At 44.5% G+C, this 26,463-nt stretch overlaps 1 protein-coding gene and 9 non-coding genes across 10 annotated transcripts; all 10 read right to left on the reverse strand.

The window, feature by feature from the left end:
• Positions 1–285: 285 nt before the first annotated feature.
• On the reverse strand, positions 286–356 carry trnag-ccc (transfer RNA glycine (anticodon CCC)). The gene has a single exon. It is a non-coding gene; the product is annotated as a tRNA-Gly (tRNA).
• Positions 357–2,893: 2,537 nt separating this feature from the next.
• Positions 2,894–2,964, reverse strand: trnag-ccc (transfer RNA glycine (anticodon CCC)). The gene has a single exon. It is a non-coding gene; the product is annotated as a tRNA-Gly (tRNA).
• Positions 2,965–3,529: 565 nt separating this feature from the next.
• On the reverse strand, positions 3,530–3,600 carry trnag-ccc (transfer RNA glycine (anticodon CCC)). The gene has a single exon. It is a non-coding gene; the product is annotated as a tRNA-Gly (tRNA).
• A 723-nt stretch (positions 3,601–4,323) lies between these two features.
• On the reverse strand, positions 4,324–4,394 carry trnag-gcc (transfer RNA glycine (anticodon GCC)). The gene has a single exon. It is a non-coding gene; the product is annotated as a tRNA-Gly (tRNA).
• Positions 4,395–6,999: 2,605 nt separating this feature from the next.
• trnag-gcc (transfer RNA glycine (anticodon GCC)) lies at positions 7,000–7,070 on the reverse strand. The gene has a single exon. It is a non-coding gene; the product is annotated as a tRNA-Gly (tRNA).
• Positions 7,071–9,268: 2,198 nt separating this feature from the next.
• trnag-ccc (transfer RNA glycine (anticodon CCC)) lies at positions 9,269–9,339 on the reverse strand. Its single transcript has one exon. It is a non-coding gene; the product is annotated as a tRNA-Gly (tRNA).
• Positions 9,340–11,010: 1,671 nt separating this feature from the next.
• On the reverse strand, positions 11,011–11,081 carry trnag-gcc (transfer RNA glycine (anticodon GCC)). The gene has a single exon. It is a non-coding gene; the product is annotated as a tRNA-Gly (tRNA).
• Positions 11,082–16,768: 5,687 nt separating this feature from the next.
• LOC110439607 (uncharacterized) lies at positions 16,769–19,348 on the reverse strand. The gene is made up of 5 exons (XM_021475745.3): positions 19,027–19,348; positions 18,108–18,909; positions 17,802–18,011; positions 17,041–17,337; positions 16,769–16,859 (listed from the first exon to the last, which is right to left on the reverse strand). The coding sequence occupies exons 1-4, from the start codon at positions 19,042–19,044 to the stop codon at positions 17,075–17,077; spliced, it is 1,293 nt and encodes a 430-aa protein (XP_021331420.1). The 5' UTR covers positions 19,045–19,348; the 3' UTR covers positions 16,769–16,859; positions 17,041–17,074.
• Positions 19,349–25,169: 5,821 nt separating this feature from the next.
• On the reverse strand, positions 25,170–25,242 carry trnam-cau (transfer RNA methionine (anticodon CAU)). Its single transcript has one exon. It is a non-coding gene; the product is annotated as a tRNA-Met (tRNA).
• Positions 25,243–25,346: 104 nt separating this feature from the next.
• Positions 25,347–25,419, reverse strand: trnav-uac (transfer RNA valine (anticodon UAC)). The gene has a single exon. It is a non-coding gene; the product is annotated as a tRNA-Val (tRNA).
• Positions 25,420–26,463: the final 1,044 nt, after the last annotated feature.

Raw genomic sequence — 26,463 nt, forward strand, 5'->3', positions numbered from 1 at the left:
TCGGGTCTCCCGCGTGGCAGGCGAGACTTCTACCACTGAACCACCAATGCTGATATGCACATACTACTGTCCTAGTGGGGTGTGATTGCTGCAAGGCTGTTACCCGGAGCTGGAAGAGTAGCAACACTAAACAGGGTTTGCATTGGCCAGGGTCTCCCGCGTGGCAGGCTAGAATTCTACAAGTGAACCACCAATGCTGATATGCTCATACTGCTGTCCTAGTGGGGTGTGATTGCTGCAAGGCTGTTACCCAGAGCTGAAAGAGTAGCAACACAAAACAGAAATTGCATTGGCCGGGAATCGGACCCGGGTCCCCAGCATGGGAGGCTAGAATTCTACCTGTGAACCACCAATGCTGATAAGCTCATACTACTGTCCTAGTGGGGTGTGACTGCTGCAAGGCTGTTACCCAGAGCTGGAAGAGTAGCAACACAAAACAGGAATTGCATTGGCCCGAAAACGGACACGGATCTCCCGTGAGGCAGGCAAGAATTTTACCAGTGAACCACCAATGCTGACCTACCTTGTTCCTTGCCTTTGTGTGAGTGCTAAAAGGACATCAACCAGAGGTGGAACAGGAGCCACACAAAACCACTTCTGTATTAGTCAGGATTCGACTCCAGGTGTCCCGCGTGGCAAGCGAGAATTCTACCAGTAAACCACCAATGCTGATATGCTCATACAGCTGTCCTAGAGGGGAGTAATTGCTGCTAGGCTGTTACCCAGAGCTGGAAGAGTAGCAACACAAAACAGGAATTGCATTGGCCGGAAAACGGACACGGATCTCCCGCGTCACAAACAGGAATTTTACCACTGTACCACCAACGCTGATACGCTCATACTGCTGTTCTAGTGGGTTGTGATTGCTGCAAGGCTGTTACCCAGATGGTTCAGATGGTTTAAATGGTTCAGATCTTACCTTGAAGGGAGAGGTTACTATGTCAGTTTAGGTGATCATAGGTCAAGGTGGACACCCATGACATGTGGAGTCCCACAAGGCTCGATTCTGGCACCTCTCCTGTTCAACCTTTACATGCTCCCTCTGAGCCAAATAATGAGAAAGAATCAAATCTCCTACCACAGCTATGCTGATGACACTCAGATCTACCTAGCCTTGCTGCCTTATGACTACAGCCCCATTGACACCCTCTGCCAATGCATTGATGAAATTAAAAATTGTATGTGCCAAAATTTTCTTCAGTTAAACAAAGAAAAAACTGAAGTCATTGCGTTTGGGAACAGAGATGAGGTTCTCAAGGTGAATGCGTACCTTGGCTCTAAAGGTCAAACGACAAAAAATAAGGTCAAGAATCTTGGTGTGACTCTGGAGTCAGATCTGAGTTTCAACAGTCATGTCAAAGCAGTCAGTAAATCAGCATACTATCATCTCAAAAATATTGCAAGAATCAGATGCTTTGTTTCCAGTGAAGACTTAGAGAAACTTGTTCATGCTTTTATCAGCAGTAGGGTGGATTACTGTAACGGCCTCCTCACTGGCCTTCCCAAAAAGACAGTCAGACAGTTACAGCTTATCCAGAATGCTGCAGCTAGAATTCTGACCAGAAGCAGGAAATCAGAGCACATCACACCTGTCCTCAGGTCTTTACACTGGCTGCCAGTTACATTCAGAATAGATTTTAAAGTATTATTACTGGTCTATAAATCACTAAATGGCCAAGGACCTCAATACATTACAGATATGCTCACTGAATACACACCCAACAGATCACTCAGATCTTTAGGATCTTATAAACTAGAAATTCCAAGAGTTCAGTCAAATCAGGGTGAATCTGCCTTCAGCCACTATGCTCCTCGCTGCTGGAATCAGCTTCCAGAAATGATCAGATGTGCTCCAACATTAGGCACATTCAAATCGAGACTGAAAACACATCTGTTTAGCTGTGCCTTTACTGTATGAGCACTGTGCTGCGTTCGACAGATCGCGCTATTATGTTTTTTGTTTTCTTTTTCATTCGTTTATAACCTATTTTAACTCATTTTAATTTGTTTTTATTTTTAATGATTTTTATTGTCTGCATTTTATGTTCCTAAACCTGTCTTTTTTATTCCTGTTTATGTACAGCACTTTGAATTGCCACTGTGTATGAAATGTGCTTTATAAATAAACTTGCCTTGCCTTGCCTTGCCTTACCACTGAACCACCAATGCTGATATGCTCAAACATCTGTCCTAGTGGGGTGTGATTGCTGCAAGGCTGTTACCCGGAGCTGGAAGATTAACTACACAAAACAGGAATTGCATTGGCCGGGAATCGGACCGAGGTCTCCCGTGTGTGAGGCGAGAATTCTACCAGTGAACCACCACTGCTGATATGCTCATACTGCTCTCCTAGTGGGGTGTGATTGCTGCAAAGCTGTTACCCAGAGCTGTAAGAGTAGCAACACAAAAGAGGATTTGCATTGGCCGGGAATCGGACCCGAGTCTCCCGCGTGGCAAGAGAGAATTCTACCACTGAACCACCAATGCTGATATGCTCATACTGCTGTCCTAGTGGGGTGTGATTGCTGCAAGGCTGTTACCCAGAGCTGGAAGATTAGCAACACAAAACAAAAATTGCATTGGCCAGGAATCAAAGCCAGGTCTCCTACGTGGCAGGCGAGAATTCTACCACTGAACAACCAATGCTCATATGCTTATATTGCTGCCCTAGTGGGGTGTGACCTCTGCAAGGCTGTTACCCAGAGCTGGAAGAGTAGCAACAAAAAACAGGAATTGAATTGGCCGGAAAACGTACCTCCCGCGTCACAAATGGGATTTTTACGACTGAACCACCAACGCTGAAATGCTCATACTGCTGTCTTAGTGGGTTGTGATTGCTACCCACTAGGGGCTGTTACCCAGAGCTGGAAGATTAGCAACACAGAAGAGGAATTGCATTGGCCAGGAATCGGACCCGGGTCTCCCGCGTGGGAGGCGAGAATTCTACCACTGAACCACCAATGCTGATATGCTTATATTGCTGCCCTAGTGGGGTGTGACTGCTGCAAGGCTGTTACCCAGAGCTGGAAGAGTAGCAACACAAAACAGGATTTGCATTGGCCGGGAATCGCACACGGGTCTCCCGCATGGCAGGCGAGACTTCTACCACTGAACCACCAATGCTGATAAGCTGATACTACTGTCCTAGTGGGGTGTGATTGCTGCAAGGCTGTTACCTAGAGCTGGAAGATTAACTACTCAAAACAGGAATTGCATTGGTCGGGAATCAGACCCAGGTCTCCCGTGTGGGAGGCGAGAGTTCTACCACTGAACCATTAATGCTGATATGCTTATGCTGCTGTCCTAGTGGGTTGTGATTGCTGCAAGGCTGTTACCCAGAGCTGGAAGAGTAGCAACACAAAAAAGAAATTGCATTTGCCGGGAATCGGACCCAGGTCTACCGCGTGGCAGGTAAGAAGTCTACCACTGAACCACCAATGCTGATATGCTCAAACATCTGTCCTAGTGGGGTGTGATTGCTGCAAGGCTCTTACCCAGTGCTGGAAGAGTAACACCACAAAACAGAAATTGCATTGGCCGGGAATCGGACCCGGGTCTCCCGCATGGGAGGCAAGAATTCTACCACTGAACCACCAATGCTGATATGCTCATGGTGCTGTCCTAGTGGGTTGTGATTGCTGCAAGGCTGTTACCCAGAGCTGGAAGAGTAGCAACACAAAAAAGAAATTGCATTTGCCGGGAATCGGACCCAGGTCTACCGCGTGGCAGGCAAGAAGTCTACCACTGAACCACCAATGCTGATATGCTCAAACATCTGTCCTAGTGGGGTGTGATTGCTGCAAGGCTGTTACCCGGAGCTGTAAGATTAACTACTCAAAACAGGAACTGCATTGGCCGGGAATCAGACCCAAGTCTCCCGTTTGGGAGGCGAGAATTCCACCACTGAACCACCAATGCTGTTATGACATAAATCTGTCCTAGTGGGGTGTGATTGCTGCAAGGCTCTTACCCAGTGCTGGAAGAGTAGCATCACAAAACAGAAGTTGCATTGGCCGGGAATCAGACCCGGGTCTCCCACATGGCAGGCGAGAATTCTACCACTGAACCACCAATGCTGATATGCTCATACTGCTCTCCTATTAGGGTGTGATTGCTGCAAGGCTGTTACCCAGATCTGGAAGAGTAGCAACACAAAAAGGGATCTGTGTTGGCCGGGAATCGGACCCAGGTCTCCTGTGTGGGAGGCGAGAATTCTACCACTAAACCACCAATCCTGATATGCTCATACTGCTGTCCTAGTGGGGTGTGATTGCTGCAAGGCTGTTACCCAGAGCTGTAAGAGTAGCAACACAAAAGAGGATTTGCATTGGCCGGGAATCGGACCCGGGTCTCCCGCGTGGCAGGCGAGAATTCTACCACTGAACCACCAATGCTGATATGCTCATACTGCTGTCCTAGTTGGGTGTGATTGCTGCAAGGCTGTTACCCAAAGCTGGAAGAGTAGCAACACAAAAAGGGATCTGTGTTGGCCGGGAATCGGACCAAGGTCTCCTGTGTGGGAGGCGAGAATTCTACCACTAAACCACAAATGCTGATATGCTCATACTGCTGTCCTAGTGGGGTGTGATTGCTGCAAGGCTGTTACCCAGAGCTGTAAGAGTAGCAACACAAAACAGGGTTTGCATTAGCCAGGAACCGGACCAGGGTCTCCTACGTGGCAGGCGAAAATTCTACCACTGAACCACCAATGCTGATATGCTCATACTGCTGTCCTAGTTGGGTGTGATTGCTGCAAGGCTGTTACCCAGAGCTGGAAGAGTAGCAACACAAAAAAGAAATTGCATTGGCCGGGAATCGGACCCAGGTTTACCGCATGGCAGGCAAGAAGACTACCAGTGAACCACCACTGCTGATATGCTCATACTGCTCTCCTAGTGGGGTGTGATTGCTGCAAGGCTGTTACCCAGAGCTGGAAGAGAAGCAACACAAAATGGGAACTGTGTTGGCCAGTAATCAGACCCAGGTCTCCTGTGTGGGAGGTGAGAATTCTACCACTGAACCACCAATGCTGATATGCTTATATAACTGTCCTAGTAGAGTGTGATTGCTGCAAGGCTGTTACCCAGAGCTGGAAGACTAGCAACACAAAATAGGGTTTGCATTGGCCAGAAACCAGACCAGGGTCTCCCACATGGCAGGCGAGAATTCTACCACTGAACCACCAATGCTGTAATGCTCATACTGCTCTCCTATTAGGGTGTGATTGCTGCAAGAGTAGCAACACAAAAAGGGATCTGTGTTGGCCGGGAATCGGACCCAGGTCTCCTGTGTGGGAGACGAGAATTCTACCACTGAACCACCAATGCTGCTATGCTCATACTGCTCTCCTAGTAGGGTGTGATTGCTGCAAGGCTGTTACCCAGAGCTGGAAGAGCAGCAACACAAAACAGGACAGGCCAGGAACCGGACCAGGGTCTCCCACATGGCAGGCGAGAATTCTACCACTGAACTACCAATGCTGATATGCTCATACTGCTCTCCTAGTAGGGTGTGATTGCTGCAAGGCTGTTACCTAGAGCTGGAAGAGTAGCAACACAAAAGAGGATTTGCATTGGCCGGGAATCGAACCCAGGTCTCCCGCGTGGGAGGTGAGAATTCTACCACTGAACCATTAATGCTGATATGCTCATGCTGCTGTCCTAGTGGGTTGTGATTGCTGCAAGGCTGTTACCCAGAGCTGAAAGAGTAGCAACACAAAAAAGAAATTGCATTGGCGGGGAATCGGACCCAGGTCTACCGCGTGGCAGGCAAGAAGTCTACCACTAAACCACCGATGCTGATATGCTGAAACATCTGTCCTAGTGGGGTGTGATTGCTGCAAGGCTGTTACCCGGAGCTGGAAGATTGACTACACAAAATAGGAATAGCATTGGCCGGGAATCAGACCCAGGTCTCCCGTGTGGGAGGCGAGAATTCTACCACTGAACCATTAATGCTGATAAGCTCATGCTGCTGTTCTAGTGGGTTGTGATTGCTGCAAGGCTGTTACCCAGAGCTGGAAGAGTAGCAACACAAAAAAGAAATTGCATTGGCCGGGAATCGGACCCAGGTCTACCAAGTGGCAGGCGAGAATTCTACCACTGAACCTCCAATGGTGATATGCTCATACTGCTCTGCTAGTAGGGTGTGATTGCTGCAAGGCTGTTACCCAGAGCTGGAAGGGTAGCAACACAAAACAGGATTTGCATTGGCCAGAAATCGGACCCAGGTCTCCCGCGTGGCAGGCGAGAATTCTACCAGTGCACCACCACTGCTGATATGCTCATACTGCTGTCCTAGTTGGGTGTGATTGCTGCAAGGCTGTTACCCAGAGCTAGAAGAGTAGCAACACAAAAGAGGACTTGCATTGGCCGGCAATCGAACCCAGGTCTCACGCGTGGCAGGCGAGAATTCTACCACTGAACCACCAATGCTGTCATAATCACAAATCTGTCCTAGTGGGGTGTGATTGCTGCAAGGCTGTTACCCAGTGCTGGAAGAGTAGCAACACAAAACAGTAATTCCATTGGCCGGGAATCGGACCCGAGTCTCCCGCGTGGGAGGCGAGAATTCTACCACTGAACCACCAAAGCTGATATGCTCATACTGCTCTCCTAGTGGGGTGTGATTGCTGCAAGGCTGTTACCCAGAGCTGGAAGAGAAGCAACACAAAAGATGAATTCCATTGGCCGGTAATCGAATCCGGGTCTCCTGCATGGGAGGCGAGAATTCTACCACTGAACCACCAATGCTGATATGCTCATCCTGCTGTCCTAGTGGGGTGTGATTGCTGCAAGGCTGTTACCCAGAACTGGAAGAGTTGCAACACAAGACAGAAATTGCATTGGCCAGGAATCGGACACAGGACTCCCGCGTGGGAGGCGAGAATTCTACCACTGAACCACCAATGCTGATATGCTTATACAACTGTCCTAGTAGGGTGTGATTGCTGCAAGGCTGTTACCCAGAGCTGAAAGAGTAGCAACACAAAACAGGATTTGCATTGGCCGGGAATCGGACCCGGGTCTCCCGCGTGGCAGGCAAGAATTCTACCACTGAACCACCAATGCTGATATGCCTAAATTGCTGCCCTAGTGGGGTGTGACTGCTGCAAGGCTGTTACCCAGAGCTGGAAAGGAAGCAACACAAAAGAGGATATGCATTGGCCGGGAATCGGACACAGGTCTCCCACGTGGCAGGCGAGAATTCCACCATTGACCCACCAAAGCTGATATGCTCATACATCTGTCCTAGTGGGGTGTGATTGCTGCAAGGCTGTTACCCAGAGCTGGAAGAGTAGCAACACAAAACAGGAATTGCATTGGCCAGGAATCGGACCCGGGTCTCCCGCGTGGCAGGCGAGAATTCTACCACTAAACCGCAACTGCTGATATGCTCTGTTTTCTGTCCTAGTGGGTTGTGATTGCTGCACGGCTTTTACCCAGAGCTGGAAGAGTAGCAACACAAAACAGGAATTGCATTGGCTGGGAATCGGACCGGGGTCTCCCGCATGGCAGACGAGAATTCTACCACTGAACCACCAATGCTGATATGCTAATAGATATGTCCTAGTGGGGTGTGATTGCTGCAAGGCTGTTACCCAGAGCTGGAAGAGTAGCAACACAAAAAAGAAATTGCATTGGCCGGGAATCGGACCCAGGTCTACCGCGTGGCAGGCAAGAATTCTACCACTAAACCACCAATGCTGAAATGCTTGTATTGCTGCCCTAGTGGGGTGTGACTGCTGCAAGGCTGTTACCCAGAGCTGGAAGAGTAGCAACAAAAAACAGGAATTGAATTAGCCGGAAAACGGACCTCCCGCGTCCCAAATGAGATTTTTACGACTGAACCACCAACGCTGATATGCTCATACTGCTGTCCTAGTGGGTTGTGATTGCTGCAAGGCTGTTACCCAGAGCTGAAAGAGTAGCAACATAAAACATGATTTGCATATGCCGGGAATCAGACCTGGGTCTCTTGCTTGGGAGGCGAGAATTCTAACACTGAACCACCAATGCTGATATGCCTAAGTTGCTGCCCTAGTGGGGTGTGACTGCTGCAAGGCTGTTACCCAGAGCTGGAAAGGAAGCAACACAAAACAGGAATTGCATTGGCCGGGAATCGGACCCGGGTCTCCTGCGTGGGAGGCGAGAATGCTACCACTGAACCACCAATGCTGATATGCACATACTACTGTCCTAGTGGGGTGTGATTGCTGCAAGGCTGTTACACAGAGCCGGAAGAGTAGCAACACAAAACAGGATTTGCATTGGCCAGGAATCGGACCCAGGTCTACCGCGTGGCAGGCGAGAATTCTACCAGTGCACCACCACTGCTGATAAGCTCATGCTGCTGTTCTAGTGGGTTGTGATTGCTGCAAGGCTGTTACCCAGAGCTGGAAGAGTAGCAACACAAAAAAGAAATTGCATTGGCCGGGAATCGGACCCAGGTCTACCAAGTGGCAGGCGAGAATTCTACCACTGAACCTCCAATGCTGATATGCTCATACTGCTCTGCTAGTAGGGTGTGATTGCTGCAAGGCTGTTACCCAGAGCTGGAAGGGTAGCAACACAAAACAGGATTTGCATTGGCCAGAAATCGGACCCAGGTCTCCCGCGTGGCAGGCGAGAATTCTACCAGTGCACCACCACTGCTGATATGCTCATACTGCTGTCCTAGTTGGGTGTGATTGCTGCAAGGCTGTTACCCAGAGCTAGAAGAGTAGCAACACAAAAGAGGACTTGCATTGGCCGGCAATCGAACCCAGGTCTCACGCGTGGCAGGCGAGAATTCTACCACTGAACCACCAATGCTGTCATAATCACAAATCTGTCCTAGTGGGGTGTTCTACCACTAAACCACCAATGCTGAAATGCTTGTATTGCTGCCCTAGTGGGGTGTGACTGCTGCAAGGCTGTTACCCAGAGCTGGAAGAGTAGCAACAAAAAACAGGAATTGAATTAGGCGGAAAACGGACCTCCCGCGTCCCAAATGAGATTTTTACGACTGAACCACCAACGCTGATATGCTCATACTGCTGTCCTAGTGGGTTGTGATTGCTGCAAGGCTGTTACCCAGAGCTGAAAGAGTAGCAACATAAAACATGATTTGCATATGCCGGGAATCAGACCTGGGTCTCTTGCTTGGGAGGCGAGAATTCTAACACTGAACCACCAATGCTGATATGCCTAAGTTGCTGCCCTAGTGGGGTGTGACTGCTGCAAGGCTGTTACCCAGAGCTGGAAAGGAAGCAACACAAAACAGGAATTGCATTGGCCGGGAATCGGACCCGGGTCTCCTGCGTGGGAGGCAAGAATGCTACCACTGAACCACCAATGCTGATATGCACATACTACTGTCCTAGTGGGGTGTGATTGCTGCAAGGCTGTTACCCAGTGCTGGAAGAGTAGCAACACAAAACAGTAATTCCATTGGCCGGGAATCGGACCCGAGTCTCCCGCGTGGGAGGCGAGAATTCTACCACTGAACCACCAAAGCTGATATGCTCATACTGCTCTCCTAGTGGGGTGTGATTGCTGCAAGGCTGTTACCCAGAGCTGGAAGAGAAGCAACACAAAAAGGAACTGCGTTGGCCGGGAATCAGACCCAGGTCTCCTGTGTGGGAGGTGAGAATTCTACCACTAAACCACCAATGCTGATATGCTTATACTGCTCTCCTAGTAGGGTGTGATTGCTGCAAGGCTGTTACCCAGAGCTGGAAGAGTAGCAACACAAAAAAGAAATTGCATTGGCCGGGAATCGGACCCAGGTCTACCGCGTGGCAGGCAAGAATTCTACCACTAAACCACCAATGCTGATATGCTTATATTGTTGCCCTAGTGGGGTGTGACTGCTGCAAGGCTGTTACCCAGAGCTGGAAGAGTAGCAACAAAAAACAGGAATTGAATTAGCCGGAAAACAGACCTCCCGCGTCACAAATGGGATTTTTACGACTGAACCACCAACGTTGATATGCTCATACTGCTGTCCTAGTGGGTTGTGATTGCTGCAAGGCTGTTACCCAGAGCTGAAAGAGTAGCAACATAAAACAGGATTTGCATATGCCGGAAATCGGACCTGGGTTTCCTGCGTGGGAGGCGAGAATTCTAACACTGAACCACCAATGCTGATATGCTCACACTGCTGTCCTAGTGGGGTGTGATTGCTGCAAGGCTGTTACCCAGAGCTGGAAGAGTAGCAACACAAAAGATGAATTCCATTGGCCGGTAATCGAATCCGGGTCTCCTGCATGGGAGGCGAGAATTCTACCACTGAACCACCAATGCTGATATGCTCATCCTGCTGTCCTAGTGGGGTGTGATTGCTGCAAGGCTGTTAACCAGAACTGGAAGAGTTGCAACACAAGACAGAAATTGCATTGGCCAGGAATCAGACACAGGACTCCCGCGTGGGAGGCGAGAATTCTACCACTGAACCACCAATGCTGATATGCTTATACAACTGTCCTAGTGGGGTGTGATTGCTGCAAGGCTGTTACCCAGAGCTGAAAGAGTAGCAACACAAAACAGGATTTGCATATGCCGGAAATCGGACCTGTGTTTCCTGCGTGGGAGGCGAGAATTCTAACATTGAACCACCAATGCTGATATGCTCACACTGCTGTCCTAGTGGGGTGTGATTGCTGCAAGGCTGTTACCCAGAGCTAGAAGAGTAGCAACACAAAAGATGAATTCCATTGGCCGGTAATCGAATCCGGGTCTCCTGCATGGGAGGCGAGAATTCTACCACTGAACCACCAATGCTGATATGCTCATCCTGCTGTCCTAGTGGGGTGTGATTGCTGCAAGGCTGTTACCCAGAACTGGAAGAGTTGCAACACAAGACAGAAATTGCATTGGCCAGGAATCGGACACAGGACTCCCGCGTGGGAGGCGAGAATTCTACCACTGAACCACCAATGCTGATATGCTTATACAACTGTCCTAGTAGGGTGTGATTGCTGCAAGGCTGTTACCCAGAGCTGAAAGAGTAGCAACACAAAACAGGATTTGCATTGGCCGGGAATCGGACCCGGGTCTCCCGCGTGGCAGGCAAGAATTCTACCACTGAACCACCAATGCTGATATGCCTAAATTGCTGCCCTAGTGGGGTGTGACTGCTGCAAGGCTGTTACCCAGAGCTGGAAAGGAAGCAACACAAAAGAGGATATGCATTGGCCGGGAATCGGACACAGGTCTCCCACGTGGCAGGCGAGAATTCCACCATTGACCCACCAAAGCTGATATGCTCATACATCTGTCCTAGTGGGGTGTGATTGCTGCAAGGCTGTTACCCAGAGCTGGAAGAGTAGCAACACAAAACAGGAATTGCATTGGCCAGGAATCGGACCCGGGTCTCCCGCGTGGCAGGCGAGAATTCTACCACTAAACCACAACTGCTGATATGCTCTGTTTTCTGTCCTAGTGGGTTGTGATTGCTGCACGGCTTTTACCCAGAGCTGGAAGAGTAGCAACACAAAACAGGAATTGCATTGGCTGGGAATCGGACCGGGGTCTCCCGCATGGCAGACGAGAATTCTACCACTGAACCACCAATGCTGATATGCTAATAGATATGTCCTAGTGGGGTGTGATTGCTGCAAGGCTGTTACCCAGAGCTGGAAGAGTAGCAACACAAAAAAGAAATTGCATTGGCCGGGAATCGGACCCAGGTCTACCGCGTGGCAGGCAAGAATTCTACCACTAAACCACCAATGCTGAAATGCTTGTATTGCTGCCCTAGTGGGGTGTGACTGCTGCAAGGCTGTTACCCAGAGCTGGAAGAGTAGCAACAAAAAACAGGAATTGAATTAGCCGGAAAACGGACCTCCCGCGTCCCAAATGAGATTTTTACGACTGAACCACCAACGCTGATATGCTCATACTGCTGTCCTAGTGGGTTGTGATTGCTGCAAGGCTGTTACCCAGAGCTGAAAGAGTAGCAACATAAAACATGATTTGCATATGCCGGGAATCAGACCTGGGTCTCTTGCTTGGGAGGCGAGAATTCTAACACTGAACCACCAATGCTGATATGCCTAAGTTGCTGCCCTAGTGGGGTGTGACTGCTGCAAGGCTGTTACCCAGAGCTGGAAAGGAAGCAACACAAAACAGGAATTGCATTGGCCGGGAATCGGACCCGGGTCTCCTGCGTGGGAGGCGAGAATGCTACCACTGAACCACCAATGCTGATATGCACATACTACTGTCCTAGTGGGGTGTGATTGCTGCAAGGCTGTTACACAGAGCCGGAAGAGTAGCAACACAAAACAGGATTTGCATTGGCCAGGAATCGGACCCAGGTCTACCGCGTGGCAGGCAAGAATTCTACCACTGAACCACCAATGCTGATATGCTTATATTGCTGCCCTAGTGGGGGGTGACTGCTGCAAAGCTGTTACCCAGAGCTGGAAGAGTAGCAACATAAAACATGATTTGCATATGCCAGGAATCGGACCTGGGTCTCCTGCTTGGGAGGCGAGAATTCTAACACTTAACCACCAATGCTGATATGCTCACACTGCTGTCCTAGTGGGGTGTGATTGCTGCAAGGCTGTTACCCAGAGCTGGAAGAGTAGCAACACAAAAGATGAATTGCATTGGCCGGGAATAGGACCCGGGTCTCCCGCGTGGCAGGCAAGAATTCTACCACTGAACCACCAATGCTGATATGCCTAATTTGCTGCCCTAGTGGGGTGTGACTGCTGCAAGGCTGTTACCCAGAGCTGGAAAGGAAGCAACACAAAACAGGAGTTGCATTGGCCGGGAATCGGACCAGGGTCTCCCGCGTGGCAGACGAGAATTCTACCACTGAACCACCAATGCTGATATGCTAATAGATCTGTCCTAGTGGGGTGTGATTGCTGCAAGGCTGTTACCCAGCGCTGGAAGAGTAGCAACACAAAAACAGCAATTGCATTGGCGGGGAATCGGACCCGGGTCTACCGCGTGGGAGGCGAGAATGCTACCACTGAACCACCAATGCTGATATGCACATACTATTGTCCTAGTGGGGTGTGATTGCTGCAAGGCTGTTACACAGAGCTGGAAGAGTAGCAACACAAAACAGGATTTGCATTTGCCAGGAACCGGACCCGGGTCCCCCGCGTGGCAGGTGAGAATTCTACCAGTGAACCACCAATGCTGATATGCGCATACTGCTGTCCTAGTTGGGTGTGATTGCTGCAAGGCTGTTACCCAGAGCTGAAAGAGTAGCAACACAAAACAGGAATTGCATTGGCCGGGAATCGGACCCAGGTCTCCAGCATGGCAGGCGAGAATTCCACCACTGAACCACCAATGCTGATCCATGTTGTTCTTTGCCTTTGTGCTTTTTGGGTCCTAGGAGACAGCTCAAACTAGTCAAGCATGTCAGGTTGGCCGAGTGGACTAAGGCGCTGAGTTCAGGATGCAGTCTCTCCTAGAGGTGTTGGTTCAAACACCACATCTGACAAACCAAATTTTTGGCTACGCGTTCAGGCTCAGTTCTTTAACTCTTTGGCGCCATGTCCGAGTGATACAGTAACACTGACAAAGCACAGCATCAATCTCTTTGAGCCAAAGTTCATGCACCGTAGCAGTGTCCCTGGCAGACTTAATGGGCACTTTAGACTGTAGGTTTTAAGGCGTTTCCGATCAAGGTATTGTCCACAAAAACTCGAAGATGCATATGAAAAAAAAACAATGGACGAAGACTTTAATGCAAGTGAACCGAAAAGGGATCAAAAGAACTGTCTTGGAATGCCATGTAGTGGAATGTTCTGGGATGCCATTGATTTTTAAGGCAATGGGATTCGCAGGACTTTTCGTCAAATCCTCGCACAACGTTAATTCATGACATTTGACAGATCCACGCCGAACGTCAAGCGACAACGTGATAGGAATGGAGGCATCTTACCATCATTGCTTCAGACTCAGGAAATGTTCTTGGAACTTCACGCCGCCAGGCCTCCAGAGGAGCTGTAGCTTTTTTCGCCCTGGGGAAGCATGATCCACACGGAAGGGGATAAAAAATGCCACCCAGTCATCTAAGCGCTTCCATGTGCCAAAAGTTAGCACGCCATGTGAGGCTCGATCTCACGACCTTCAGATTATGAGACTGACGCGCTGCCTACTGGAGACAGCTCATACCATTCAAGCATGTCAGGATGGCAGAGCGGTCTAAAGCGCTGTGTTCAAGCTGGGGAAAAATTGTCCAACAAAGAAGGGCAAGAAGGGAAGAAAGGTGGGAAGAAAGAAAGGGAAGAAGAGGGGGAAAAATGAAGAAAAGAAAGGGTGAATTCTAAGCTTCCCAGACACGCCTTCCCTGCACCTGCTTTACGTCACGCATAGTGATACTGTTCTGTGTTAAAACAACGCAATTTGAGTTACATTGATTTCTATTGCAAGTGCTCACCAAGACCGGGGTTCGAATCCAGCTAAAGACGCTTTATTGTTATTGGTTAATTATTACTCAATAAACTAACTGTTTGAATGTGTAATGCTCCAAGGTAAATAAAATATGCCTAAGCACTTTATTCTTGTGTTTTTTGACATTATTTCATGAAAAATAAAGCATACTAACTTGAATGTGTCACTATTATATATATATGTGTGTGTGTGTGTGTGTGTGTGTATAGTGTGCGTAGTGTATTTGGAATTAAAAGTCAAGTAGTCAGTTATTTATATATGCATTATTTATCTAACAATTGTCAACAGAACAGTAATGAATATAGAGTAGAAAATGTAAAAATAATAAATTAGTTATTAATAATACAGTATTAACAATATAAATAATATAAATAAACAATGTTAATAAAATGGTAAATACAAACAGAAACCGACACAAAGTGGACTTAAAAGTCAAGGACATTTATTAATCCAATATTTATTTAACAATGGTCAAAAAACAGTAATGAACATGGAATAAAAATTCTTAAAAATTAAATGTTAAATATTAACAGAATAAATACAAAATTAACAAATTAAATAAAATGTTAAATAAATTTAGAAATCAAAACAATAAGTGAAATAGAATAAATTTAACTATTATGGTTGTAACCTGTATACACTTTATACACACACACACACACATATAAATAATAAATAAGTTAAATAAAATGTCAACAAAATAAATAAACTATTTAAATAAAAAGTGCAATAAAACAGAATCAAACAAGTTCATTAAAGAACTATTATGGTTATAAATCTGTTTATTATCTGTACACACACACATATATAAATAATAAGTTAAATAAAATGTTAACAAAATAAATACACTATTTAAATAAAATGCGCAATAAAATAGAAACCAACAACAAGTGAAATAGAATAAACTGTAGAACTATTATGGCTATAAACTATATAAATACACACACAAATATAAATAATAAATAAGTTAAATAAAATGTTAACAAAATAAATTATTAAAAAGTAAAATGTGCAAAAAAACAAGTGAAATAGAATAAATTAAATTATTATGGTTATAAACTGTAAACACTATACACACACACACACACACACACACACATGAATAATATATACGTTAAATAAAATGTCAACAAAATAAATACACTATTTAAAGAAAATGTGAAATAAAAATATAAACTAACAGCAAGTGAAATTGAATAAATAGAAGAACTATTACACTATATACATACACAAACAAACAAACACATTATTTTGGGTTGGTCCTTTTCATTTCCTCTAGCCACTCTTCTTTAGTTAAAGTTTCAGTCTGTGGGCAGTACACCCTGCCCCTGAGTTAGCTATGGCCTGTGGCATTTGTTTTGAACTGCCCACACTTTTTACAAGTGTTCGCTTGAACAGTTCTCCGGTACGGTCTTTTGGGAATGGATCCAGATGTGGACGGTGATGCAGCAGGCTATGAGCTGGTACTGGACATTGTTGGCTGAAGTGGTGGCTGTCTGAGTGGCATCCCCTGCACCATTGGGATACCCTGGGCCATCTGCACTCCTTGCATCATCGGGATACCCTGGGCCATAGGGATTCCCTGGACCATTGGCACAGCCTGGAACATTGGTACACCCTGAAACATCAGCATACCCTGGTGTAGCTGGGATGTATATGTTGGGTACCATCTGCAGCGATGCTCCAGGTGCTGGTGGTGTAAATATGACCTGGGTCTGTACTGGTGCCTTGGGTCTGAGTGGGGGTCGTCCAACAGATGTCTGCCTCTGCCTTGCCTGACCTGCTGTGCTCTCTGGCAACACATACTGGTGCTGCTCTCCTGGTTGGTCTGGCTCTGTCCGAAGACTTTTGGCAACTGGAAGAGGTTCCTGGGCTTCTGGGAGGGGTTGAGGCGACTGAATACCCTGAAGCAGCACAGACAGCTCCTGCTTCTTCTGTCTGTTAGGGTTAGACCACTGAATCAGGGTATTCTGGTTTACCTCAACCAGCTGCATGGATGTACCTCCCATTACCAAGCTGTTGCCCAGAGTTGCCTAATCCTGCGGTAGTCTTGGATCAGAGACCATCTTGAAAGGGTTCCCTTGCCTTTTTGCTTGGGACTAGGGTGGATGGTACAAAGCCTAATAAAGATGGTCTCCACAAGACGGCAACAGTCAGGCCACTGAGCAGGAGAACTGCTTGCACCCAGCACACATCTGGTAGTGCTCTCCACGCCAGGGGTGTGAGTGGGCTTCTTGGGTGTTTTAAATCGCCCACTCAGCAGTCGCTTCTGGTGTCGAGCTGCATACACACCCGCTTCTTGTCTTGGTCATGCAGGCTTTGCCAAAGACCAATGATCTCGTCGGCCTCCTGGTTGGTGAGGCTGAGGCTTTTGTGGGTCCAAAGCTCAACCAGATATTCAGCCAGCCTGTCCACATTCTGGAAGCCCGGAATATTTTGGTAGTCAACAGCCTAATGAAAGCACAACAAAATAAAATAGCATATTAAATTTTTCAATGCATAATTCCATAATTGTTTCTGTTATCATGTTGAAGCTGCACTACGGAAATAAACCTGATGCGTGTTTGACTTTACACTTTATTTTTTTTAATTATTCTAGATCACTGTAAAGACAGAAATTAGTGGGACTTACAGTCACTTCATCACCATCATCATCGTCGTCATCATCATGTGGAGACTGGCAAAGAAGCGACACTGCTGGTGACTGCAGTGGAGGAACCCGATCTCAATGTGGAGGAGGATGGTGACAGAGCAGCCTCCGGATCAACAATAGTGTGATCCTCACTGATGTCACAGAAGCCCTCATCTTCTTCTCGCTCATCCACATTGAGATCCTCAATGAGCTCAGCAGTCTGCTCACAGTCTGGGTTCATGTTCTGCAGTGCCTGACCAGTCTGCTGGAACAGATACTGCACTCCAATGAGCTCACCTGAAAAAAATAAATGAAACATAAATAAACAAATTTTAAGAGCCATGTTTGATTGGGTGTTGAAGTAGCAAGTAGTTTTAAAAGCTCAACGTCAAGGAAGAAACAAACAAAAACATACATTTTAATCAGAGATCCAAAACATAATTAATATTCTGGACAAAACATCTAATGAAATGCAATGGAAATACAACGAAGACAGAGAAATGTACAAATAAATTTCCCTCAAAGCTTGTAGCATTATGGTTGATAATGACATGTAATAATAATGTAATGATAACTTTGTATCTTGCTTTACTTCAGTAAATAGTCATGAAACAATACATTTGTTCTTACAAATATTTAAAGACAAGCAAAGATTTCACAGCACAAAGCTCATGAACATTGACCTACTGTATCAAACTGGATACAGTAGATGGAGAGAACACAGAAATTGCAGGTTTATTAACAATAGCAAAATCTCTTACCAGTGTAACGTGCAGGCGGACAAAAGTTGGGCACCACTTTTCTCCCAAACAGCTTTTCAAAGTTGCAGTTTACACAGTGAACAAGTTCTCCTGTGTAGCTGCGTAAAGCTGATGGTTCAGATGCCAAGGAAGCAGCCTCCCGGTCCTGGTTCCACCTGTTTAGTCCCTCCAGCAAATAAATCTGAAAGATCAGACTATTTGCGCTGTACCCTGTAAATATTAAAAACAATGTTTAGGACTTGATTAAAAAACAAACACACAAAGACATTTAATGCGTTTTTACACAATGTTTGTGCAGAATCATACCTGGGATGAAACGATTGAGGTGTAAATGAAAGGACTCGAGAGACGTGGAGTCCCTGGCACATCTGTAGGTCCGTAGCAGAACACCTCCCTTGGTTATGCTCCCCGTTTCAGTATAGAGCACGACACCAGGGGGGTCCTGAATGCATTTTATATGCTTTTTTTGGACACTCCAGATGTGCCCCATCCTTTCCTTGTCTAAAAGAGGAACGCCCAGCGAGTCATTGCCCTTGTTGCTCATGAGCTCAGTAAGAAGCTGTTCAAGTAGAAGGATGGTAGTCTCCTCCCCACGGGTCCTTCTCCGGCAATGGAGAGCCAGCTCCTCCCTGGTGAGATGCTTGTTGACATCAGCATCTGTCAACGCAGGCCAACCTTGGGACATCAACAGTGCTCGCTTTGCTTGGCGTAGCAAAGAAACATCAGCCGCATCCCATTCAAAAATGCACGCAGAGATCCGTGACATGAAGATGGGATACAGTTGATGAGCATCAGTTGTACATCCCACAGCAATCCTGCGCATAAAGTGCCAGATGTCCAATTTCACAGTCAACTCCGGCCATCCTCTAAACCTGGCTTTGAGTTTGGTCTCACCCACATCAGTGCAGCACCCACAGTCCACATACAAAACAGCAGGTGGATCCACACCAGCCTCCTGGTATCTTCTGACCAGCCCATCCACCATCCTGTCCAGTCCTGCTCCTTCCTGGGCAGTGAGCACACTTATCAGCACCTGACCAAACTCATTGCCAACAGAGGTGAGCCAGAGTCCTGTTCCTTTTGCTGTCCCAGCCAGCTTTTTTGTGATCTAGATTAGACAAGAGAAGAACCATGGTGTATCGTCAGATCAAGCAGACTACACAAAGGGTTTTCACCAATGCTGGAATATAATAAAGAAATTATAAATTGATGAATATCCACTAACCTTTTTAGTTGAATCCATCTTCAAGATGGACCCATGGGTCGATGTTATCCTGGCATGGATTTCATTCAACCTTGTCAAGATGTCCTGGCTGTAGACAGTGAGGAGCCACTTGCAGCTTGGCACAACTGTAGGTGCTGGGGGCTCCTGGAAGGTGATCGGCAACACCCCAGGTCCACTGAGGAAATCCACACACTGAGTGGTATAGCGGGCTAGACGCTGGAGCCACTCTTCACTGTGGTTTTCCTTCAGTTGTTTAATGACCCTTGTGGTGCTGTTGCCTAGTCCACGCTCATGCAGTAGGCGAATGACTCTTATATCACAGGCATACCTTAGGAACAGAAGAATATTAATATAAACATATATATATATATATATATATATATATATATATATATATATATATATGTAAAGTATTTTCATATATCTGTGATGATAGGTTAACAACTGCACGAGGAATAAAGGTGTTCAATTACTCACTTCTGTGTGAGAATGACCCGAAACTCGTGAGCGATGGCCAAGATCTAGCTGCTGCAAGACAGTCTGACTCCAGGACACATGCGAGGCTTTGCACTTGGTACAGATGAGGGTTTCTGTAACCATGTTGTACATCCTGTCGATGTCCAGAACCTGCCGTGCCCTTTTGTGCAGACCTCCACCTGTCAGCTGATGCTGTCCACATGCAGGATTAGGGCAAAGGACTTTGACCCTCCACAGCTTGTATGGCATCCACAGCAAAAGTGAATGACAGAAAAATCTGTCTGGAGCTGGAGCCTGATCGTATGTAAGTGCAGGCTGTGGAGGGTAATACCAGAGCTGGAGGTTGTCTCGAAGCTCTGGCTTTCCTTTGGACCCCATTTTAAAAAGCCTGCTGGCAATCCACTTGTGGTCCTCTGGTGGCAAGGTTTCAGCCCAAAGGCGCGGAAGTGGAACAGCTGATGGAGCTTGCAACAATGACCCAGAAGGTGCAGTCTGTGAAGGAAAATAGATAAAACCTTTAGTCTGGTAATGTAAATGCACCTTACATATTTGAGTGAGTACCCTCACATGATATCATGATTATAATCTAAATACCTTTGATTTTAAGTGATTGTTTTTGAATACCTAATTATGTTTTTCAATTCCAAAAATCATTAATAGAATTTCACCAATAAACATTTTCTTTAAAGAAGCAAAAGTATTTTGCAATACAGTTATTTCTCTTTTTCCTTTCTACTTCTTTTCCATCCATTTTCTTTTCTTTTACTACTGTGAACATAAAATATCAACAACAGAAGGCGTAATTTTTGTGATTCTTTGCTTTATTTTTTCCTCTCTTTATTTTGTTAACATTTATACATATATCAAGCTTAGTTAATTAACATCAAGTCAATTTAATTGGCTGGTCTTAAAACCACTTTGTGTGAATTCAGCTGGGGCAGCAAATATGCAAACCAAATTACCTTTTTTTGGACAGAAAATATGAAATTACTTACTGAGACAATGCCGGACGGCTCTGTGGAACTGGTCACTGCCGTAGTGGATGTGAGGACGGGGGCAGAATATTGAAGGTCCTGTGTCTGTACAAACAAGCAGTATAACAAAGTGCATTTTGTAAATATATATCTATAAGTAACATTAACTAATCAGAATTTTTTGCAACCATTACTTTATTTGAACATTAATGTATAAAATACATTGGAAATGAATGATTGCTGCTAAACTGTCAAATTTTGTCACAGCGCTTCTATGCAGAACAAAAAGTTTAAAGAATGGTGCTTATTTTTAATATATATGTTTTTATGCACTAAAAGAATACTACAGAGATGTTTTATTGAGATTTAATGTGACTGTACTTAACAAAAATACGAATTTACGTAAAAAAAAATGCTTATACCAAATTCTCTCAGAATGCTATGTGGATTATGACAATACTTACAGCCGTGTTTGGTGTAGAAGCACTACACACTGCTGAACTGGGCTGAACCCAACCTGTGATGGTGTTCACAATGGCAAAATGTACACTACTGTTCAAAGGTTTGCGATCTGCTCAATGTATTTTTTTATGTTTTAATTATGTTTATCAAGGCTACATTTATTTGATCAAATATTTAGTAAAAACTGGAATAATGTGAAATAATAATATAGGCAAATTTAATAAATAAAGAATAATTTATTCAAACAATTCAAATCAAATAAAATCTACTTAATTTATGAGCAAATCAAACACAATAGAATTCTTGCAATATATGAGTAATATTAAGCTTTTATATTTTAACAATAATAATTTTTTGAACATTAGTGTATATCACATTAAATTTCAAGCAATTAGAAACTATCTTTCTATATGTCAGTTGTACAATCAGTTTGATTTCTCTACAGTGTTTCGAGTTCAAGCTGTTTTTTACTACCACCCTCTGCTACTTTTACAGGTAGAAATAAGACATAAGTTAGAATAGATTTAATTAGATAACTGGTTCATTGCAAATAAATGTGACACATTAGGCTTTGATTAAAATTATAGTTTTCTGGATCAAGGAGCAATATGCAAACAAATATTTTTTTTTACTACCAAAGGAATAAAGTATTGCATTATGTTATATACAGTATTATTGTACTATTATTACATCATGCATTTTAACAAAAACATACATTGTATATTACAACATCACACTATGTGTTATATACAGTTGAAGTCTGATTTATTAGCCCGCTTTTTAATTTTTTTTCACCAATTTCTGTTTAATGGAGAGAAGATTTGTTCAGCACATTTTTTAAACATCAAAGTTTTAATAACTCATTCCTAAGAACTGTTTTATTTTATCTTTGCCCTGATGACAGTAAATAATATTTGACTAGATATTCTTCAAGACACTTTTATACCACTTAAAGTGACATTTGAAGGTTTAACTAGGTAAATTAGGTTAAATAGGCAGGTTAGGGTAATTAGGCAAGTTATTGTATAACGATGGTTTGTTTTGTAGACTATGCCAAAAAAAAAAAAAAAAAAAGCTTAAAGAGGCTCATAATATTGACCTTGAAAAATGTATTCGAAATAAAACAAATAAGACTTTCTCCCAGAAGAAAAAATATTATCATACCTGTGGTAGCAAAAAAATAAATAAATATATTTTTAAATAAGTACTATTTCAAGATAATACCTCAGACTCATTGTTTAGAAAAAGTACAAATTTTAGCTTACACTTAAAATCAAAACAAAGTATTTACTATTAGTGTTTATTATGTATCATTATCTGAAGACAAGAGGTTAAAATGTAGCTTTAAAAACTGTGACCCTGACCATGACCTGACCATGTAATTTAATCCAATCACAGAAACTCAAACCGACCAATCAGCAAGTGTCTGCTACCCCCCACTGTGCAAGAGGTGTGAAAAGAAGCAGGTCTCTAGCAACACCTCAACTTTTTTATTGCTTTTTGTTATTTTCTCTCCTATGTTTGAACTTTGAACTGAACTTTGAGCACCTTGAACACCTGAAACACTGAAATTGTCATTTCTTTTGATTTTTAAAAAAATGTACCATTGACAATTGCGGTGAAATCTTTGATGCCACTGATGGAGTAGACGGGGGCTGGGGCTGGGGCTGGGGCTGGGCCTCAAGTTGTCTCGTCTCCATCCCCTCCTGAGCAGTTGCATTAGGGGCAGGTTGTTGCACCGTTTGTGCTGGAGCAGCAGAAGCAGTACTCTGCTGAAAATAAATCACAAAAATACATATAATCATAAAAAAGGAAAGGCATTCTAGTAAATAAAAATAAACACATATTGACTCAAAAATGTACCTTTTGAGTGTGAAAACCACATGTGCATTTCAGCACACCTCCAAGCAAAGTCCTCTGCCCACGAGATTGCAATGGGCATTTCTCAATCTGAAAAAATCATGAAAGATATATTAAATAATTTTATACAATACAAAAAACTTTTATAAGTAAATAAGAATTTTTACTCAATGACTCCCTTAATAAAGCACACAATAGCTCTGTAAATTAATTTACCACTGTTTCTAGAATGTGTTTAATATTTGTCTAATATATAATCGTACAGTTAGTATCTCCAAAAACGAAAGGAAGAATAAAAGGAACTGGACAGGAACATTTCAAGCCTTAAAACCACATGCTGTATACTGTACTCATAATCCTTTCCCCCACCTTTTCAGATCTCTCTCATAAACGGTCAAACTTACTAAATTATTTGACGTAAATCTCAAAATACATGCAATTTAAAACACTTTAATATATAAAAACAAGTATGACATGTTTTACACAGATACTGTACTGAAGCCTAACAAGTTAACGTTACTCTGTTAAGCAAATTTCAACAAACGTTATATCATGTAAACGAAATACACACCCTTTGATAAATCTCATGCCACTTTTTTTTGTCGAGGAGCTGGCCTGTTTCCCTCATTTGATGGCCAAACTCCTGTGCTGGTAAACTTTTTCAGACATGAAATCCAGTCAGCGTCTGACATGGCTTTATGAGATTTTCCAGACATTTTTCTCCTATAAATTAAACGGTTTTGAATTAAAGTATCCAAATTTAAAATACAACACACTAAAACATTAATTCGTGCAATTGTGTAGTTTTTCCTACCTTTTTTAAGAAATCACTATCGAAAAAAATCCTTTACTGTAAGCAAAACGATGCTGTGCTCTGTCGAATGATGCTGTTCGTTGAATATCACTGATGGTCAATGAACTTTTTTGACCTCTGACCTGCCTCCAGAGGACCGCGTCATTCCTTCGTGTACCTTCGGCTCAGTTCGGAAAATTGATGGACATCTGACTAACCTGTTTGACTGCACACCTAGCGATGAATCCTGGAACGGTTCCTTCCCCCCGGCTTCAACATTGTCTCAACTCTGATTGGTCAAATGTTGAAAATGTTAAGAATTCCGGTCTGTGATTGGCTGCAAATGTTGAAGCGCTGCAACGTGATTGGCTACAATGTTAGAGCGAATCGCTCCGATTGGCTCTCATCTTCAACATTTGTGAAATATTGTCGGACTATCCTTCTGCAGCTGACGTTCAGGTCGCAGCCCTGGAGGCGTGGGTTCGAAATCCCACTTCTGACAAACCGAGCCTGCGGCAGTGCGCTCAGGCTGAAGTCTTCAACTCTCTGCTACCATGTCTGAATGATACAGTAACACTGACAAAGCGCTGCATCATGCGGGTTTAAATGCAAGTGCACTGAAAGGGGATCAAAAGAATTGTCCTGGGATGGCGTTGATTTTTAAGGTTTGCAGGGCATTTTTTCGTCAAATCCTCGTACAACGTCAAGTCATGACATTTGACAGATCCACGCCCTAGTATCGTGGATCATCCAGTGAGCAGAGAGCCAATTGAGAATGTGCGTAAACGCAAATCTGAATGTTTCTGCCCAGTTTCTAACAGGAGACCCTCCACTTGTAAAGCCATCGTGATAACCACAGGAGCCTCCGGTTAGGGTGAGAGCACTGTCTTGTGGTACCATTGCAGAGAGACTGAAAGTCACTTTCCACAATGTTTTCATTCAATGTTCTACGCTGGTGGAATCACCTTCCCATTCCCACTCGGATTACGGATATACTGGTATCCTTCAAACGACAGCTAACACCCATCTCTTCAGAGTACACCCGAACCCCGGTGAATATCCCTCTCTCTAAAGAAAACGAAACTCCTACTCCAGCACTAAATTCTCTGAGCACAAACTAATTACTTGAAATAAATAGCCCTTTTTCGTATGCATTGCCTCGTCTTGTTGAATACCTCCACTATTGTATGTCGCTTTGGAAAAAAGTGTCCACTAATTGTATGCTTCCGCCCAGTTTCGAACAGGAGACCTTTAGCGTGTAATGCAAACATGATAAACACTAAACTACGGAAACCAATAGGCCCGTGCTGCTTCAAGTATTTATAGACTTTTTTTATTGAGCTTTCTTGTACGGTCTGCACCGTGGAGGGCCAGCAAACGCACTGGCCACCTGCTCATGCACAACACAAAGCTAAAAGAAATCAGATTCTACGCAAGTTTGCGACACCGCGAGGGGCGGTAAACACTGAGTTGAATTCAAACTTCTAGCCTCACAACGCTCTGCAGAAAGAATGTTTTCAGTGAACGTCAGTACTCAACAGAAGCCTGATTTGACAATTGTCCTAAAAGGCAGAGGTTGTTTCCCCCCAGTTTCGAACTGGGGACCTTTTGCATATGAGGCAAACGTGATAACCACTACACTACGGAAACCTTCAGGCAAACCAAGCAGATAACCCTTTTTGATTAGGTGCCTGTTGACGATCATTGCTGGTGAAGCAGTGGATGCTATTATTTTCTTGCCAAAAGAAGAGCACTGTTTCTGCTCGGTTTCGAACCGAGGACCTTTCGCGTGTAAGGCGAACGTGATGACCACTACACTACAGAAACCCCACAAGCACTTTCACCAGCGAAGTTAGGCCTGCAAGGATAAAGCAAGCCAACTCAGCGCGACAAGCTCCCTGCAGGTATTAGGGCCAATTTACAATCCGGGCTTGACACAGCTGTACAGGTCCTTGCGAAATGTCCCCTTTCGTCTGAGCTCATGCATAGTCAACAGGTTTTTACCTGATTGGTGTGCATGACTCTAAAGTGCTGTGGCCCTTCAGCCGTCTCGATTTTGGTACTGTATGGTAAAAAGGACATCTCTTCTGGAAATCTGTTTTTTACAAACCTTGTTCCATCTTCTATGTTTGTGCCAGGATACAATCTTCTTTTAATTTTAGAATTTTAAAATTTCTTCATCAGGTAGGTAACAGGCAGATGCTTGAACGAAACAACATAGTCTCTGTTTTGTAACCTCCGTACTTCAGATTTCACTCCTTTAATTGTCAATCCATTGTCTATTAAAATTTCGTTGTAATCTTCAGTCTCCATTGTTACTTCATACTCCCTTGTTTGTTTGGGTCTCACCGCCAGAATTCTTCCTTCTCCAATCAGCTCCGTGACTGCTTTGATTATATCAAATCTTCTTGCATCTTTTACATTTTCTACTTCTACAGTTACTGTTGCTTCCTTTGTGCATACTCTTCTTTGTACCTCTTGCTTATCCTTACCTTTTTCACCTCTTCGTTGGCCGGGCTTTTCATTTTATTTATCTCTGAGTGATGTGATTTTTGTTTAAAGTGTTACTATTATTTTGTTTTTATTCTTTATCTTCGTAATGGGAAGTTTGTGTTGTTATTATTGTGGGAATGATGTGACATCACTTGCTTACTGATATTTGCCAAATCGGAACCAAGGGTTTGTTGTGAATTTGATATTTTGAATTGTGTGGTTGGTGGTATGTACAATTCAGGAGCGGAAGTAGGGGTGAGGCCACAGGCCCCCGTTTAAATTGGTATGGCCACTGTTGTGCCTCTCTCCTCTAAGTCATTGATGATTCATATCAAAACTCGGACATAAAGATGTGCTTTAATTCATGTCGAACGTCAG

The sequence above is a fragment of the Danio rerio genome, chromosome 4, assembly GCF_049306965.1.
Source record: "Danio rerio strain Tuebingen ecotype United States chromosome 4, GRCz12tu, whole genome shotgun sequence".
Lineage (NCBI taxonomy): Eukaryota > Metazoa > Chordata > Actinopteri > Cypriniformes > Danionidae > Danio > Danio rerio.